Source organism: Columba livia, chromosome Z (genome assembly GCF_036013475.1).
Source record: "Columba livia isolate bColLiv1 breed racing homer chromosome Z, bColLiv1.pat.W.v2, whole genome shotgun sequence".
Taxonomy (NCBI): domain Eukaryota; kingdom Metazoa; phylum Chordata; class Aves; order Columbiformes; family Columbidae; genus Columba; species Columba livia.
Window position 1 is genome coordinate 70,588,345 of NC_088642.1, and position 18,724 is coordinate 70,607,068.

An 18,724-nucleotide genomic window follows, 5' to 3' on the forward strand; every position below is an offset into this window, starting at 1 on the left:
TTCTCTTTCCCACATATATTTATGATATAGACTTAGCTACTGCAAAACCTGACCCAGCATCTTCAGGAGCTGGAAGCTTAGTTTCTGTTTTGGAGATGTGAGAGACTGGTGTGGTCTGGTTGGACCTCCACAGTTTACAGAGGGACTTGCTGAAACTATCACCTCCTACTGTGGGAATAAGGACAGGGGACTCCTGGAGAGGGCCCAGTGTAGGGCAACAAAGTTGATGGAGTGGAGCACCTCCCTTATGAGGAAAGGCTGAGGAAGCTGGGTCTCTTTAGTTTGGAGAAGAGGAGACTGAGGGGTGACCTTATTAATGTTTATAAATATATAAAGGGTGCATGCCATGAGTATGGAGCCAGGCTCATTTTTCAGTGGCAAACGATAGCACAAGGGGTAATGGGATCAAGCTGGAACACAAGAGGTTCTGCTTAAATTTGAGAAAAAACTTCTCCTCAGTGAGGGTGACAGAGCACTGGAACAGGCTGCCCAGGGGGGTTGTGGAGTCTCCTTTTCTGGAGACATTCAAAACCTGCCTGGACATGTTCCTGTGCGACCTCACTTGGGCGTTCCTGCTCCAGCAGGGGGATTGGACTAGATGATCTTTTGAGGTCCCTTCCAATCCCAAACATACTGTGATACTGTGTGATACTGTGAATATGACTGCCTGTGTGATATATTGTGCTACTAAGCGAGTATGTGGGAGAGCTCTGAAGTATTGTAAGAAAACATTACACTAGGTTTGCTTGATTGAGGATTTTAACTTATAGCCTGGAACAGTTTGGCTTGCATTGTTCCAGCTGTTTAATCAGTGTTCCCCTGTGTCCAACCCATCACTGTGCACATGGGAATGGCAGATCAGTGTTTGACTTGGGGGAAAGCAAAACGGTGTGTTGGGAGCTGGGAATGTCATGTAACAGCCCAGGGAGGAAATTAGCAGCAAGAATTCAAACTTGGGTTTCACCACAGCTGAACTATACCCTTGCAATTTAGTTGCTCATGCTCTGTAGCTGGTCCTCTGCTTGTTTTCTGGATTCCCCTTCCTCTACCTTATAGAGTTCACAGAATCACAGTATGGGTGGGATTGGAAGGTGTCACCCAGTCTAGTCCTCTGCACTGTCCAGTCAGGCTTTGAATATCTCTAAGGCTGGACACTTTACAGCCTCTCTGGGCAACCTGTTTCATGGCTTGACCACCCTCAGTGGAATTTCCTTAGATTTCTGTTTATGCCGATTGCCTCTTATCCTGTCGCTTGATACTGCTGAGACAAGGCTGCTTCATCTGCTTTTGCTTCTCCATCAGGTATTTATATGTTTTGATGAAATGTATGTAATAGTCAATATTTTATATTTCAGTTTCAGCATATGTCTGATCATTATATTTTGGGTAGCGGAGAGGGGCTGTGTTTGGCTTTGAAGTTGTGTCAGGTGCAGTCTGTCCACAGGGAAGTAAGAATTAAATATCCCCATCATTTTTAAGACCAGATGTGTACCTTTTTTCTGTAACTGAGGAGCAGGAGAAGTGCAGCCATTGAGTGGATTAGCTGAATTCAGACATCCCCAAAGGGTAGTTATACCATACTGTTCAGACAATATAATCAGAGTTAAGGTGATTCTTTGGAGTTTTTGTTATCCCTCCCCTCATGATGGTATCTAGTGAACCTTGCATTACACTAGCTGGTGATGTCTGTTCTTAGATTGTTTCTTAGCTTACCTGCTGAGTACACTGTGTTCTTCTGTAGGTCTTGAGTTTCTCTTGGACACGTTGAGGACTTTTTTTGTCTACACTGAGACCGCTGAACAATCAGAGCTGTTGCACTAAATGAAGTTGAGAGTGGTGAGTGGGAGAGGGCTTGGTGAAGAAGTTGTATGGAGGAGTTGCTCCTGCCTTTTTGTTCTTAAAGGCTGCACTTTCTGTGCTCAGGTGTCTGATAATTTCTTTTTAAACTACAGATAACAGTTGATTGTAAGCAGTTACCTGCCATTCTGCATCACGTACTCCTCAAGGCATGGCCAGCTCCACTTGTTTGAAACACTTGTTTTCTTTCCTAGCCAAAAACTTGTACAGAGTATGAGCTTGATAACTCTGTGTGAGAGAATATGGGAAAACTAATGGTGTGGTATTACAAAAAACAACATAAGGAATAGCCAGTGATACGCTAAGCTTGTGCATAGATGTTGACAGGTGTAAACAGATGGAGTTGTACAAAGAATGTTAGGACATAGGGTATTTGAAATAATGCAAAACTGTTGGCACTGGTAGCATTATGTTCTTGACAGCAAGGAAACAAATGGAGGTCACTTGGGGAGGAGGGGACATGGAATGTGATGTATTGTGCTGTGGAAGGCAGAACACACAACCTGCTAATGGTTAAGCTGAAAACAATATGCCACCTACTACGATAAATCAGGCTTTCCAGCACTCGATGCAGACAGTAAAATCTAGGTATTGAACTTGAGATACCCAGTACATGTCATAAGCATAGAAGCAATTTGTCTGTCTGAGACTGACAGAACTGGAGGGTGTTTTTAACAGCTGTAGTTCTGTGATGTATAGACTGAACAGAGACATCTCAAGCTGTGTATTTGGGTTATTGTTTTCTTTTGTGTATTTTTTGAAATGTCAATTTAAAAACAAATATATATTTCATTACAGCAGATTAGAATCTTAGTGCATGCCAGAGTGTTAAATGAAGGTATGGCGAACATTTATCAGGACACTTAAATGACCTTCAGCTAAATTTACAGTGAGACTTGTGCACTTAAAATGCAGAGAGTGTTCAGACCTATTGGGTTGATGAATTACACTGATTCTTTCCTTATGTGGCACATGGGTCCAAGTAAAAGTTTGTCACAGAAGAAGGAGTTCATATCAAGTAGCAGAATAGAGGGTCGCGTCTGCTTGTTAGAGAGCTGTGAGACAATGAGCTGTTTTGGGCCCATGAAAATTTCTGTACGGAAAACAGAACAGTTCCAGCAGAAGTTGTTAGCTAGCTTTACTTAGCAGCCTAGAAAAACAAAACGTGGAAATCCATTACCGTTCACCTTACCGGACTGCTAATGCAATACTGATGCTTCAAAACTGCCCTGCAAAGTGGTCCTTTATGAAAAAATACAGTGGAATTTTTTTTTTTTCTTTTTGTATTTTGGAGTTGTTCCTTGGACCAGTGAGTCTGTGCACTCTTTGAAAACTTGGATTGTGGCACCTGTACTCAAAGTGCAAGCTCTGCTTATCTCAAGGCCACACAAGTGCTTTCATCATCCTTGTTTGTTGACTTATTCCCTTTTAGTGAGGCTCTCGGTGTTCTTCCTATTTCAGTCAGCCTGGCATATGCCAGTAATGTTACTCTGCTGTGATATCCTTGCCTTGTAACCAACCGAATTCCCACCCACAAGCTAAGTATAATAAGGGGAAACCTTTTTCTCTTTCTCTCTCTAGCATCTTCCTCCAAGTCTTGGAGGGTGACCCGATCTACCCAGCTAGAAAGTTACTGGTCTGATAGTCATTTATTAGCTGGTGAGCCACAGGGGGCTGGGGGGAACGTATGTGCAAAGCATGATGTGAGCTGAGATGTGAAGTTTGAACAGGGTAAGTCCACAGGATCCCACGTGATTGACTTGATACCATAAGCTCAGGCCAGTTCTGCCTCTATTTGTCTGATCTTCTAAGGACTAGAAGATCTTTCTGGCAGGCCAAATATTTTTGAAGCATTTCAGTACATTATTTTTAAGAGGCCATACCACACTACAGGCTGCATAAGGGATAAAATAAGCAAAAGTAAGTAAGCCCTTCTTTTATATAATAGGTAGTAATCTATAATTATGCAGTGAAATTATTAAATGAAATACAAATTGAGTAATCCCCTTGTATATCCCCATTAATTGTAAACATGTGTTTTACAATATGTGTTAGGTTGGTGCAAAAGGAATTGCGGTTTTTGCATTGTTGAAAATTGCTGTTTGATATTTCAATACATTCTTAAATAAACGTGGCTATGTTATACATCATTTTAATGTGCTTTTCTTGCTTTATTTTTTGCTAATGACTTATTACTTGCTGTTTATTTTATATTTATCTTAGTTTATGGAAATGATGTTAGACAAAAGCACATTTGAGCAATTTTCTTATTAGAGTTCAAAATGGGTATTAAAGCAGCAGAGACAAACTGGCAACATCCAAAACACACTTGGCCCAGGAATTGCTAATGGACATACAGTGAAGTGGTGGGTCAAGAAGTTTCACAAAGGAGATGAGGAGTGTAGTGTCCGGCCATCGGAGGTTGACAATGAACAACTGAGAGCAATCGTCAAAGCTGATCCTCTTACAGATACACAAGAAGTTGTTGAAGAACTCAACGTCAACCATTCTGCGGTCATTCAGCATTTGAAGCAAATTGGAAAGGTGAAAAAAAGCTCAATAAGCGGATGCCTCATGAGCTGATTGAAAATAAAGAAAAATGTGACTTTTAAGTGTCATCTTTTCTTATTCTACGCAACAACAGTGTACCACTTCTTAACTAGATTGTGACGTGCAACGAAAAATGGATTTTATACAACAAATGGCGATCACCAGCTCAATGGTTGGACCAATAGAACCTCCAAAGCACTTCCCAAAGCCAAACTTGTGCCAATAAAAGGTCGTGGTCACTGTTTGGTGGTCTGGTGCCAGTCTGATCCACTACAGCTTTCTGAATCCCAGTGAAACCATTCCATCTGAGAAGGATGCTTAGCAAATCAATGAGATGCACTGAAAACTGCAAAGCCTGCAGCCTGCGTTGGTCAACAGACCAATGGGCCCAGCTCTTCTCTATTTTAATGCCAGACTGCACGTTGCACAGCCAATGCTTCCAAAGTTAAACAAATTGGGCTACAAAGTTTTACCTCATCGACCTTAATCACCCGACATCTCACCAACCGACTACCACTTCTTCAAGTATCTGAACAACTTTTTGCAGGGAAAATGCTTCTACAACCAGCAGGATGCACAAAATGCTTTCCAAGAGCCCACTGAATCCCAAAGATCTTTATGCTATAGGAAGAAACAAACTTACTTCTCATTGGCAAAATGTGTTGAATGTAATGGTTCCTGCTTTGATTAATAAAGGTACGTTTGAGCCTAGTTATAAGGATTTAAAATTTGGAGTACAAAACCGCGATTACTTTTGCACCAGCCTAATAGTATGTTCCTTGATCCTAGGCTTCGTGATAATTGCTGTACGGCTGCCTTCGATAGCACGAAACACTTCAAAACATAGGCGTAGTTTGCATATAGGCAAACATTGACTGTTAAACTGGACAATTAAAGAGAAATAGCATGCCTTATATTTTACAAGTGTCAATAGAATTTTTGAACAGATTATTTCTACTAGCTCACTTTAACATTCACATAGAACTCTTACTTAATATTTACTTATCCTTGCAGAGCATACTGGATTGACATCTGCTTCCAACTCCCATTGTTGCATTAGGATTAGCATTTTTCTTTGAACCACAATGAAACCTCTATGAAATACTGCTATAATATACCAATTCTGCTATCAGTAGCTCTTGTTAAGTGTCAAAAATACCTTAAGATGGCAATACCTAATGCATTACAACAATTGCATGTATACACTGTATCTACATGACTGGGAAAAAAGAAAACCCTGCATATGAAACAGCATATTTCATGACTTTGGTCTGTTTCTACTCTGAATAGTATATACACTTTGACAGCCTGTGGAGGCAGAGGTTACTGTGTGATATACACATATCTGTAGTAAAACAGTATGACTGTGCTATGTACAGTTAGAGCTATACACAGTTCCACACAGCACATCACATTTTGGGCTCCAGCAGATTGAGTTTTGCTTCTCTTCAATGCATCGTTGGTTACTGAAGGTTTCGCCTGTTTTAAGCAGCTTCTTCAGCAGAGCAATCAATGCCTGCATAAGTAAACTTCTCGTACAGGGTAGTATTCACATAGGTCTGGGAAGGAAATAAACAGAGTGTGATGGAGGGTGCATTACCTTGAGAATCCTAAACGGTACTGATATTACTCATGGCCTAATTCTTTTAGAGGGATTTGTTCTTACCTTTCTTTCTTCTAGCATCCTGTTCAGTGACACCAGTATCTGAGCAAACGATGGTCTTTCGTATGGTTTCTCTCTCCAGCACTGTCTCATTAGGTCATACCTTTAAAAATCAAGCATTTGATAGTTTAGATACATAAGTTAAAGCTACACATTCATGTTTATTGGAAGACTGTGCACACCCCATTTTTCAAAGGAAAATGGATTTACACGTAGCTGGAGTTACATTTTTCACAGCTGATTGCTGTCTGAGTAGATTTTTTTTCTCTGGAATAATCAAAAAGGTCTCCTTGAGCTAAAGCCCAGCCATGGTGTATAAAGAACAGGATATGCAGCAGGAGCAGAGAGCTGGGAAAAGGTTCATGGCATATAATGTGCATTTGGTACGAAAGGACTTAAGTAATTATTTCCACTTGTACATCCTTTAAAAAAAATATATATATATTTTAATGTAGTTTCTCTGTTTCCCTGAAAGAAAAAAACAAAAGGCCTGGATTATTGGTTTCTTGTAGACATGATATATTTCCTATAGCAGATGTGTTATTTTGTTTTGTTCTTTTTACCAAGGCAGTTACTTACACTTCATCATCACAGTTGAGAGGCTTTTCCAGTCTGTACCCTTGAGGCAGTTTTTCATAGAGTTCTGCACAGGTCATTCCACAATATGGTGTTCCACCTAAAGCAGCATTTAAGCATTGACATCAACACAATGTTTTTTTAATTAAGTTTCATTTCATAGTAGAAGAGAAAAAGACGACTATCTTAGTAACAGGTAAGTTAGGCCAATGTTAGGGAATATTTTGCAGCTACATTTTTGTTGGTAATGTTCCCCATACTGCTTAATGCATAGTATCGAAGAGAAAAATAAAAGCTAGTATAAACTTTTATAATCTGTGGTGCTGGCCTAAATTTCTCTACAACTCTAAGGACCTGCAACTCATTGAGTTTGAGCTGGTTTTGCAATACCCTTGATGGCAATAGGCAAGACATTCCTTCATTAGCATGGTATTAAGAAGATCATGGACCTATTACTGTTAAGCTGGTTTTGCCCCTTTTTGCACATGTTTGGTTGCTTAGACTCTTGGTTTTTCATATTGTGGTGTGTTAGTTCCCACCTGTACCTAGCACAAAACCATTTAGTAAGGAAATCTGGTAACAAATTAGAGAGCAGTCATTCATGGTGAGTCACACAATGTGCACCTCCATGAGCGTGCGTCTCTTGGCCAGCAGGCCATGGGGCACACTCCAAGGCAAATCATACAGGCCATGTAACATGGTCATTTTGAATGTTTTGAGGACATATCACATACATCATGAATGGACTTGTGTGCAGAAATCAACTCTATATTTTATTATTAATATTCAAAACTTTTGAGAATACTTGGAGTATATGTTTGCCCCTCCCCCCATGGCCATTAAAATATGTCTTGATTTAAAACTCAGGAAGGCTAAGGAAAAGCCATCCGTCAAACTCAAAACATTGAATTAGAGCTATAAATCATGTGATATACTGGATTTTATATTTACATAGGGTATAGGTTTTATAGTGCAATGAAAACATGGTCGTTATGTTTTTCTCATTTAGAATGATACCTGAAATAAGAATGTGACAATTACGTTTCCAAGCATACTGAAGAAAAATAAAATTTAGTAGAATGAAACAGGAAAAATAGAAATGTGTTGGAATGGAATAAATTTTTAACAGACGGAGCTGGCTTGGCTCAGATTGGTTTATTTGTGCAGTACAAAATTCAGATACTTACCTAAACTAACGATTTCCCATAATAGGACACCATAGGACCATCTGCAACAGAGGGATATTATGGAATGCAACAAGAATGCAGCAAGATTTCATATTTTAAAATGGTAGATAGTTTTGCTAGTATTCAGAAAACACAGAGAAGTGTGACTAATTATTTTATATTTTTAAATTCTTTTTTGTGTATCAATAGAGAATGTAGAATCAGAAAGCAGGAGTGAGATCTTTAGCAAAATTTATTCACTCTGAGTCCATCAACCGGAGTCTTCTCCTAGACTGTGAGATCTCAGAAAATAGCACTACTGCAGAATTGCTTTTCCAAATATCACTTCCAGTTTCCTGACTAAAATACTGAGCTCCTCAGGGTCTCCCAAGTATGCGTTAGATTTATGATTTCAAATGAGGAAAATTGTTAAAGTAGTGGACTAAATCCAATTAGCTTGTGAATGCAGAGCTGGTTCAGACACTGATGATTCAATAAAGTAACTTTTTTGTTGTGTTTCTTATTTTTGCTTCCATTGCTCACTCATGTAGACATGACTACTGATTTTTTTGAGCTGAGTGGATGTCCCACCCTAGCTGTCAAATTTTCCTTGATATTGAAAAATATTTCTTTATTACAGAAGGACCACTTGAAAACATACTTACACATCACTGTTTGTGGTGTATACACTGTAATTCAAAGACTCTATTGCCATCCATCGCACTGGAAGCCGACCCTGGAAATTATTTCATGAAAGTTTATTTGCTGGTGGTTGGAATAGCAGTATTGCAATTTACACCCCAACAATTTTTCTGTGTGTTACCTTTAATGAAAACTGACTTTAAGCAAGTAAGCTTAATCAAGTCAATAAACTTATTTATTTAACTTGTGCATTTACTTCTCAAAGGGACAGTTTACACATCAACCAACGTGAAGAGATAATGGAAACAATTCCTGAGTAATATCTTATGATGCCTCTAACCAATGCTGTTCCCTTGACCGCCCAGTGTTAGTCCTGGTCTGTGACTACATGATGCTTATTACACATCTTCCAGATCTTCCAGAGCATCAGCCCTGACATGCCTCTGGTTTCTAACTTGCTAGCTTTGGCCTCATTCAATAGAATCAGACCAGCTTGCCTCAGCTGGACAAGTTTTGGCATGAAAATAGTATTTTCATAGCTGCACAGATCCAGCCACATGCACATATCCACTTCATACTTCAAAAGTATATTATATGGTTTATATAAGATGTTTTTACTAATCTTATAACTGGCTGCAAAATTGATTATTTTACTGCCATCTATATTTATAGAAATAATTTTCAATCACACTGTATATTACATTATAAACATGGTATACAACTGATTAACATGTAATATATGTATATTAATAAACACAATATAGATATTTATACATGTTAATACATAACATTTAAATAATCGCTCCTGCAGTACCTGAGTCTGCATTTTTGTTCATATGAAAACACAAAGTAAGAAACAAGGAAACTAAAAATGAGGAAAATAGACTCTATCAGTTTCTTTTGATCCTTACCATGGTCTTCTTAACATAAACTTCTTGACCTCTTGATAAGCCAAAGTCAGCTATTTTTGCAACATAGTTTTCTCCTACCAAGATGTTTCTTGCTGCTAAATCTCGATGAATAAACTAAAATTAAAAAAAAATAAATAAATAAAAAGAAAAAGGAAGTCACCACAGTATCTGTGAGCTTTCCATGTATTATCTTAGTACTATATTGAAAATTGCGAACATTCAGAATAAGAACAAAACTCAAAACAAGTGGCTTGGTATGCCACTACCAAGCATTATCTGAAGATGAAAGCAGTTAGTTACAGTGTTCTTTGTAAGTGGTAATGCCTTTTCCTTGATTGGCCATGACCATAGCATTTGATAGCATGGTCAAGCTAGCAATACAAGCAAGAAAGCCACTCAGTCACTCCTCCCCCACCCCCAAAATAGGGGAGAGAATTGAAAGGGAAGGGAGAAACTTTGATTGAGATAAACACAGTTTAATAAAATCACAAAATACTAATACACTACTAGTAAATATATATATATATATATATATATATGTAAAACAGAATATAAAAGTTACTCAATGCAGTTCCTCACAAATTCCATCCACAACGAGCAGCCAGTCGCAGGAAATAGCACCTGGTCCCAACAGCTGATTGCAGAGATAGAAAAGAGGAAAAAGGCAGAAAGGCCCAGAGGCCTCTGCAAAACAGCAGGATGGCAAAAGGCCAAACTAACAGAAGTCCCAAACAGAACTCCCCTGATCAGGTCTCTTAGAGTGAAGGGCCAGAGAATGCACGACAGAGAAAACACTGGAAGATCACAACTCTCCTTAAATCTGAAGCATGACACTAATGGGGTGGAATACTCTTATTGATCAGTCCGGATGTCAGTCAAGCTCTGCCCCATCCATGCCCCCCTTCCTCGCTGCCTCACACCTGTGGGCAGAGCGCTCAGAATGTCCTTGGCTCTCAGACCAGAAAAAATGAAGACATTAACTCTGTTATTTTCTTGTTCTCAAACTAAATACAAATAATGACCATGCTAGCTATGAAAAAGAAAGGTTTCTAACTGCATGAAGAAAATTAACTTGTTTTTAGTCAAACCAGCACGGATAGGGCTAAGTGAACACAACAAAATAAAACTCATCCAGTAGGTACTATAGAAACTAAAATCAAAACCTTAATTTGATTTCATTAAAAGACACTGTCCCTGAAAATTGAATTGCTGTGCTTTCAGTGGGTAGATAGTTGAAGACTGACCTGTTTCTGGCTCAGGTAGTCCATCCCTCTAGCAACGTCTGCTGCAAAATGCAGAAGCTGCTGAGAGGAAAGTGTAGATGCAGTACTGTTGGCAATAGCAAATGCTGGGTCTGTCTCTAGCACTCTGCTTTTCCGAAGGAAGTCCAGTAAATTTCCATGGGGGGCATATTCAATCGCAAGGTAAAGATATCCTAAGGGAACATCACATAGTAAGCATTTCACAAGGTAGAAGATAGTAAGAGTATTCAGACAGTTGCACTGCTTTGGCTAAAAAAGAAATAAACGTAAACCAGACTGCAGGGGAAGAGTCATACACCATGATTCCTAGGTGCAGAGGAGAATTTAGAGCCACTGATGAACATAATTTCTGAAGTATTAATGTGGGCTTGTAGATCTGAAACAAAGTTTATTTGTCTTTTTAACAAATGTTACAGAAAGACCAGATTGTAAGATGGCATTTCTGTGGGTTCAACGGGCTGTACAGTGTTTAAAAAAAACCCCAAAAAAACTATAGCATATGTATTCAAGAGTTATCTTACCCCGATGTTCGCATGCTCCCAAAAGATTTATGATGTTGGGATGATGACCAAGTTTACAAAGAACTTCAAGTTCTCCAGCAAAGTCTCTGTGATCATCTTTGGAGGCATACTCTGAAAATCAAATGTGCATGCATTTATGTTTCCCTTCGAACTGAATTTATGACCATGTTGTTGTTAATTACAAGGACTCTGGGCTGCGTGGGGCACTGCTGCTTCAGTCCCAATAGAAAGAGGAAAAACACTGAGATACATTAGTGTTTACTGAAAGAAAAGTAGGACTTTTCAATTTAAGGAAAAAAAAATAGAGAATCTAATGTCTGCAGCAGCCATTTGCAGAGAAGGAAAGCATCTTAATATAATAAGTCACTTCCCTTATTTTTTGAGAATGTAAAATGCCATACCAGATCATACAAAAACTGTCTGCTTAAAAATATTTCCACGTGTGTACTGTGCATTATTTCCGCCTGCGTGCAGACCTGGGCTCTTTTTAAATGAACAGCACACTTAGGGGTGTTTCCCAATTTGTCCAGATAGTGATCTAGTGAATTGCAGGAAAATATGTACATTATTGCGGTATTCTATGTATTATGGTCCTCTCTGGAACATGACAGTCGTGCCCAAAGAGTACAAAGAAAATGAGTGATCCTCACAGTATGTATATATATATATATATATGCTTATGTATATATATATATATATATATATGCATAGATACAGTTGTCTCTGAATGGCTAAGGTAAAGCAAGATGAGTGAATGCTGTTCCCCGAGGTATGTCTGTGCACCTCTCTCTATTAAATGCATCTTTTAACAGCTCCTACTTTGCAGGTGAACTTACACATGAAGTTCGTACTGACTTAAAAATTGAAAATCACATAGTAGTTAATGAAGTTAACAATTAGAGAGAAATATAAATCAATTTAACCATGCAGAAATACAGTCTTTGCCAGGGCACAGATCTTGGCATGGTGACGGCTGATACAATTTCACTAGCAACTTTGAATATTTTTAGCTTTAGGAGAGGGCTACTAAGCATTTCTTATGACAGAGAAACCATTGCAATAAACAACCATGAAAAGTATTTAGTGTCAGTGTCTCTTTACTACCTTTCATCCTTTTAATTGCAGCGTCCATGCGTAAGCCATCTTTCTTAATGCGTGCTTTCAGGACTTGCCCGAAGTTACCTTCGCCAATGACATCTTGAAATTTTATGTCATTCCACTCAAGAACTGGATAAATAGTGGGATCTGGGCTGTTTTTTGCCTTCCTGCTCAGGGTGAGAGTACCTGAGTTAAACTGTACAGCTGGCTCTTCCCTCTGTAAGAGTTAAGCAAACGTCATTAACTGTGATTTCCACTTTGCTGAGCAATGCTCCGATGACACTCCCCAAACATGTGTGTGCTCACTCATGTACACATACACACAGAGCCTGATCCATCTCTTGCTTATGCAAGAGTGAGTGCAGGAGACAATTACACCTACTTTAAACACTAGCTTCATCAGGCATTTCTGCCCAGATTCACAAAGTTAATCAGGCTCCTAATATATGCATAAGTACCTTTGTAGACCTAGGCCTCCAGAATAGTTTTATAACCATCCTGAATATGAAACAGATGATGGGCAAAAATAATTTGGTAAAACGGATCTCAAAAACAGTTTTAAGTCTCAGGTTTGGGATTTATCTCACATTAGGCTTAACTAAATTCTGTGTTGATCAGGCTCAGTAGGAAGACTGTGGAAAGAAGCAGCAAGGAAACAAAGGTGAGAGGAATGATCTTCCTCCATACTTGAGGAGACATCTCTATTTCAGTTACATGTTCCCATGAAATACTTCTGTGGAAGAAGTTTTGGGACAAGGAGCAGGAGCTATTCTGTGTGTCCTGGGGACTGATCATCTTTTTGTATCAGGCTCCTGTTTATGAAACAAACTGCTCAGATCCATAAGGAGTAGCTCTTTAGCCCAGCTTCATTCTACTTCACTGGTTCCCCTCTGAAGTTAGAGAACAGCACTGGCAAGCAGAGTGAAAAAGAGACTGCAGCAGGTTGCAAATATATTAATGTATAGAGAGAGACAGACATCTCTGTGATGTTACAACCTTCAGCAATTTCCTCACAGCCAGAACTGTGATGCTGCCATTGACTGATCCCTGATGTACTGTCCACAAGTGCAGTCACTGATGCTCAAAAGCGATGTAAAAAAAATATCACAGTTTTCAAAATTGGGTACAACTTCATAGGGGTTGAACAAGCTCCTCCATTCTGTCTGGCTCTGTACTCATATACAGGTGTGAAGAGGCAGAAAAGTGAGAAGGATAAATGGTGTGCAACTTTGCTTGAGTCAGATTTTCTACCTCATAGCCTATAACTGTGATTACTTTAGCTCTGGGGTGACTAGGAGAGAAGATTTACAATAACAGTACTAATTGCACGCATGAAGAGATGACAGCATTTGGGAAGGACAAGGAAAAGTACTTGGGGGAAAAAAAAAAACAAAACCAAAACCAACCAACCAACCAAACACAGGAAAAATGGGGCCAAAATTAATAACAACACTGATACGGGAAACCCACCACAACATTTTGGAAAGCCTGAGCCATTCGGCGCTGGAAGTTGGCTCGCTTTAACTGCAGCATGATGAGAAAGGCTAGGAGAATTGTTATACAGGTCATCCCTGCAGAGCCAAGGATGGCAATAAGCAGCATTTTGCCTCCTTTTGATTCATATGGAGCTGTTGAGGAAGCACACAAAGCACATTGTTATTTCCAGCTAATTCTGAAAAAGCCATTAACAATGTATAGCTAAATATTCCCGCCTTGTAAAATGCATAAAGACATGGTGATACAACCCTTTGTTTTCCAAAAATGTCACAGACACTGGATGTTCTGACTTTCAGATGTATGAGCACCTGCAGGTCCCACTGAATTCAGGCAAAGCAGAGCTGAGATCACATTCAGTGGTTTAATTAATTATTATACACAGCTACTTTAATTTATGAGATGTTAGGCAGTGGATACATACAAATGCTGTATCTTGCCACTTCACCAATGCCACTCAGTGAACTGCGAATCAAATTTTGGTGATGCTGTGTTGTGTGTTAAAATGAAGAGGAAATTTAAACTAGTATTAAAAAAATAATATTATTACTTTGTCTTAGCTATCTAGTTTATACCACTGGCCCTGGTTTGTGCAAGTCCAGCATGCTGGAATAACCAACCTTTAGTTTCTGGAAGAGTCTTCAGTTCAAATGATGTGTTTGGGTTGCTCAAGCCAATGTTGTTCTGAGCATTAATCTGAACCTGGTACACAGTGTTTGGCTCGAGGCCCTTGAGATGGTATTGAGTAATACTGGTGTTCTTTATGATAATATCGATGTGGTTGTACTCAGCCTTGCCATAAATTTTGTAGCTGATGATGATGGAGGAGATGGAATGACCCTCAGCAGTTGTCCAGGAGATGACTGAGGATGTGTCTGTGGTGTTAGAAAACCTGATGTTGTACGGTGCAGGAGGGATTCCTGAGGACAAACACAAACACACACAAAGCATTGGAGTGTACATCCACCTCTTTCTCCTTCCTGCAGCGAGACAAGCACCTTTCTTTATGCTTTTGCTGTGCTAAACAGAAGCAGAATTTTGTTGATGAGCTATGGTAACTGAATGCAATAGTTTAATGAACTTGGTGTGCTTTCACCCATGTAGCAGTACTCCATACTTCCAGCAGAGGATGGTGTGGCATTCACTACAATGCTGTCCTTGTCTAAAGATAGGAATATTCTGAGCTGTATGCAAGAATAACATAATTGTTTTCAAATTAATGCAGATAGGGTTAACTTCCTTCTATACTGAATCACCATTTCCATGCGATTCCCAGGTCCTGTACTTTCATTGCTGCAGGGAGCAATGCCCTGTCAGCATACAGGCTGTTCAGAAGAAGGGAAATTGATAACAACATGTCCACAAATTTCAACAGAAAACCACCATCAGAGGTGAGTGCTAGACTTGTGGACACACCCATGACTACTAAGCTAAGTACTTTTTCCTGGAAAACAGTACCCTTCTGTTTTCCTTAGTGCAGTTTGGCGTCAGAGTTCAGTGGAGTGTCCCATGACAGCCATTGAAACTTCTGTTAATACATGTAGAATCTCAGTGAGTGTATCCTCACACCACCTGTAAGGAGGAATTAGCCCACCTTTCCACTTTCCTCTTCCTTCTTTAACTACTATTTCTATATCAACATAGCTGAATTGCAGGGTCTGAATGGTTTTTGCAGTAGGGAATACTGTGGATCACCATTATGAGAAGAGGAAAAATGCTACATGTGTCAAAAGCATGGATCACACTGAAATAAAGATGTGGATTCCCAAGCTTTTAGTTTTTTTCCTCCATTTCTTTTTAAACTCATTATTAGTTCCTGATAATTTCCAGCACACAAATTTCTTTAGACACTGAGCTATCTTCATAATAATAGAAATAACAACCACAAGTGATCATAAGGAACTGAGTGTTACCAAAACAAAGGATTACATTTAACGTAGTAATTAGGTGACAGTCAGTCCAGTCACTGGGGGAAAGAGGAAGAACTAAACAGAAGGATGTGAATCAGCTACTTACTGTCACTGAAAGTCCATGCATACAGATAGTTGCTCCATTCTCCTTGGGACCTGGTGTTCACCCGTACCCTGCACATATATTGCTGTCTAGGCTCAAGATCTTTAATGATCAGGGTGGACATATTTCCTGGCACTTGAGTAATAACACTGCTCTCGTCACCATTGTCATTCACGCTCTTCCTTTCCACTTCAACACGAATGTCATCCTCTGTCCTCAGTGTTAAAGGATGCCATGACAAATTCAGTGATGTCATACTTTTTGGAAAGAGAGTGAGACCTTCTGGTGGAGGAAGACCTTGGAAAAGCCACAGTGAGACAGAGAACAACATTTCATGTCTGATATGCAAGCCAAAATAAGGGTACCAGTTATTCCTAATCACTTGCCCTAGCTTCGGGTAACAAAGGGTAATCCTCCCTGATATACCACCCAGTTTGGCAGAAATTACATCTAAGAGGTGTTGATACTCCCAAAGTATCTTATCAACAGCAGTTGTGTCAACAAAAAGGTCTCTTCCGTGAGCTGGTATTGCAGGTGCACTTTTTAGACACGAAGAGACAGCTTTTTTGCGCTCTTGTTAGATAGCTCCTGGTGCAATCCTCCTTTATTTTGTATATCTCTATTCAGTGTGATCTGTATCATCAGTGGCTTAAAAGATTTTCTGCTTGTTCAGACATCTTCATTTTTAAACTAAACTGACCTAATACTAAGAGGACGGGCTGATGTGGTATTACAAGGAAAGACTGGCAGGAAAAAGAAGTGATTCTAATTCTGCTGCAGAGCCAGCCAAAATATGTAAATTTTCCTTTCCCAGATTCTCCTTCTGTAAATTGGGGAAAATAAAAGCTCTGTCTTTTTCTGGTTTTCTTCACCTCTGTGTTCCTCCCCACCCCCATTTGCCTTCTTTTTCTTTTTCTGAGATTATTTTGAAAGACTCTACACAGTTTTCAGGTCCAGCCACATTTGCTCAAATGAAAGTGCTTTGGCAGAGATCAGAGAACAGACCACAGAGTAAAACAGCTGAAACAGCCCTTCCGTGAAAAGCTGAGACGACAGCTTACCAAGCGCAGCTGTTGTGAAGCTAGCCTGTGGTCCAGGGTGGCCTTCCCCGCCTTCCCCTCGCCGGCTCAGCTGAACACAGAACTGATATTCTGTTTTTGGTTCCAGGTTGTCCAGTCGTTTGGTTGTGCCTTTTACTGACAACAAAAGGAGAAAGTAAAGCTATAGCCCATACTGAAAAATGTCAAGGAACAAAGCTTTGGAAAATATTTCTGAAAGGTGAGATACTCAGGCTCTTCTTTTGTTCCTGACTCATTAAGATAACACATTTAGAAGTACAAAATACCTTTTTTTTTTTAGTTGAGATCCAACCCAGACCAAAGATTGTTTCAATCTGTCCTTCCTTCAGGACAGAACAAGACTGGTTGTTTAGGCAATGCAATTTGCATATGCAGGTCTTGGGTTATCTTGAATTAGGAACAACAGATGTTTGTTACTTGTTAAGGTTCCTTTAATGTTTCATAGAATATTGTAGTCTTTGCATAAAATGTTTTAAAAGGCTGGAAGAGGTAATCAGCTCACAAGCAGGCTTCATTTTGCCCATACCATTCCTGATAAATATTTAGGTAAGAAATTTATCTAACCGGAGGGCACAATAGACACAAAAGAACATTTTAGATGCTCTAGAACATCTCCATACCACTCACTGCTTTCAAACACCTGCTATTTACACGTGAGTTTTCAACAGCTGGGCCCAACACTGAGTACTCTTTACTTTAAGGAAGGAGAGGTAACTCTTTGGTTACTGAAAACTGGATATACAGTTTTGACAACTGTTGGTGTACCACATCGACATTAACATTATACATAGCAATATACAAAGAGTCACATACCCCATAATAAATTATTTAGGCTCTATGCACTGTAGAGAGTCTTTGGAGCCTAGTCAAGAACAGACACCACATTATGTTTCAGCATGTAGCTGAAGTTTGCGTTTAAGGGAATTAAAGAACATACACCTACCTTCCACAGACATCCAGGACTGATAACGTTTTGCTGGCTTGTACAGGAGTTTTGTTGACACAACGGGTCCATCTCCAAGATGTAATTCAGCATTGATATCAATTATGAGAAAATTATGTCCACTGTCTGTCAGCCTTGGGGCATATTGTGGCACGGGAGGAACTGAGCAAGAATGCAAGTATTAAACCAGCCTTTTAATTCCCTGTGTCAGTAAAACTCTGGTGTCTTACTAGATCTACAGGCAAATGGGAAATGTTCTTCAAATCTTTTACGGATTAGACATGGGTTTCTACCCTAAAGCTGACAGTTTAGATCTTGAAAACAAAAGCAAAACCAAATAAGTCAAAACCAAACAAAAAAAGTAGGTTTTCTTCTAATCATTACCATCACACTATTTTTTTCAACGGATATAAGTAGTATGTTGTCTATAAAGGGATCTGTTAATATCCTGCCTGAAGATACTTATTCAGACACTTTCCTGCAGTGCAGAGAACAGAAAACTCTGCCATGTTAGATTATAAAGCTGCCCTTAAAAGTACAGAGGCAAAGACATTTGAAGAGATTCACACTTTTACCTTTGACTGTAACTTGAAATGGTTTTTCCGCCATTCCTGCTACTGTCTGCACACTGCAGACCCAGGTTCCTGTGTCACGGGGCTGGACTCGATTAATTGTAAACATGGCTTCCGAGCGATTACTGGTAACAGCTAGGGCAGGCTGAAATGACAAAAGACATACAGGGCCTGAAAAATGTGGGCATTTAGGAACATTCCCATTATACTTTCTCACAGTTTAGCAACGCATTTAGAGTTTAGCGATATCAATAGAAAGGATCTACAGTGGTCGGTTCCATAGTTTCATATGTGTTCACGAGTTCAGGAGGTATCTCAGCATATCAAAATTTCACATTATGCTTGTAAACCACAGTGTGCATTAACTACAGATAAAG

General features: G+C 39.4%; 1 protein-coding gene across 1 annotated transcript in view; it reads right to left on the reverse strand.

Moving 5' to 3' along the window:
• Positions 1–3,780: 3,780 nt before the first annotated feature.
• Positions 3,781–18,724, reverse strand: part of TEK (TEK receptor tyrosine kinase) — a 46,130-nt gene continuing 31,186 nt past the window's right edge. The window contains exons 9-23 of the mRNA XM_065046311.1: positions 18,351–18,492; positions 17,776–17,937; positions 16,815–16,949; positions 15,757–16,050; positions 14,361–14,660; positions 13,717–13,874; positions 12,253–12,463; positions 11,149–11,259; positions 10,610–10,800; positions 9,366–9,479; positions 8,478–8,548; positions 7,834–7,874; positions 6,650–6,746; positions 6,074–6,173; positions 3,781–5,966 (exon numbers count right to left, since the gene is read on the reverse strand). Coding sequence (XP_064902383.1) covers positions 5,892–5,966; positions 6,074–6,173; positions 6,650–6,746; positions 7,834–7,874; positions 8,478–8,548; positions 9,366–9,479; positions 10,610–10,800; positions 11,149–11,259; positions 12,253–12,463; positions 13,717–13,874; positions 14,361–14,660; positions 15,757–16,050; positions 16,815–16,949; positions 17,776–17,937; positions 18,351–18,492 — 2,202 coding nt within the window. The 3' untranslated portion in view covers positions 3,781–5,891. The remainder of the gene's footprint in view (positions 5,967–6,073; positions 6,174–6,649; positions 6,747–7,833; positions 7,875–8,477; positions 8,549–9,365; positions 9,480–10,609; positions 10,801–11,148; positions 11,260–12,252; positions 12,464–13,716; positions 13,875–14,360; positions 14,661–15,756; positions 16,051–16,814; positions 16,950–17,775; positions 17,938–18,350; positions 18,493–18,724) is intronic.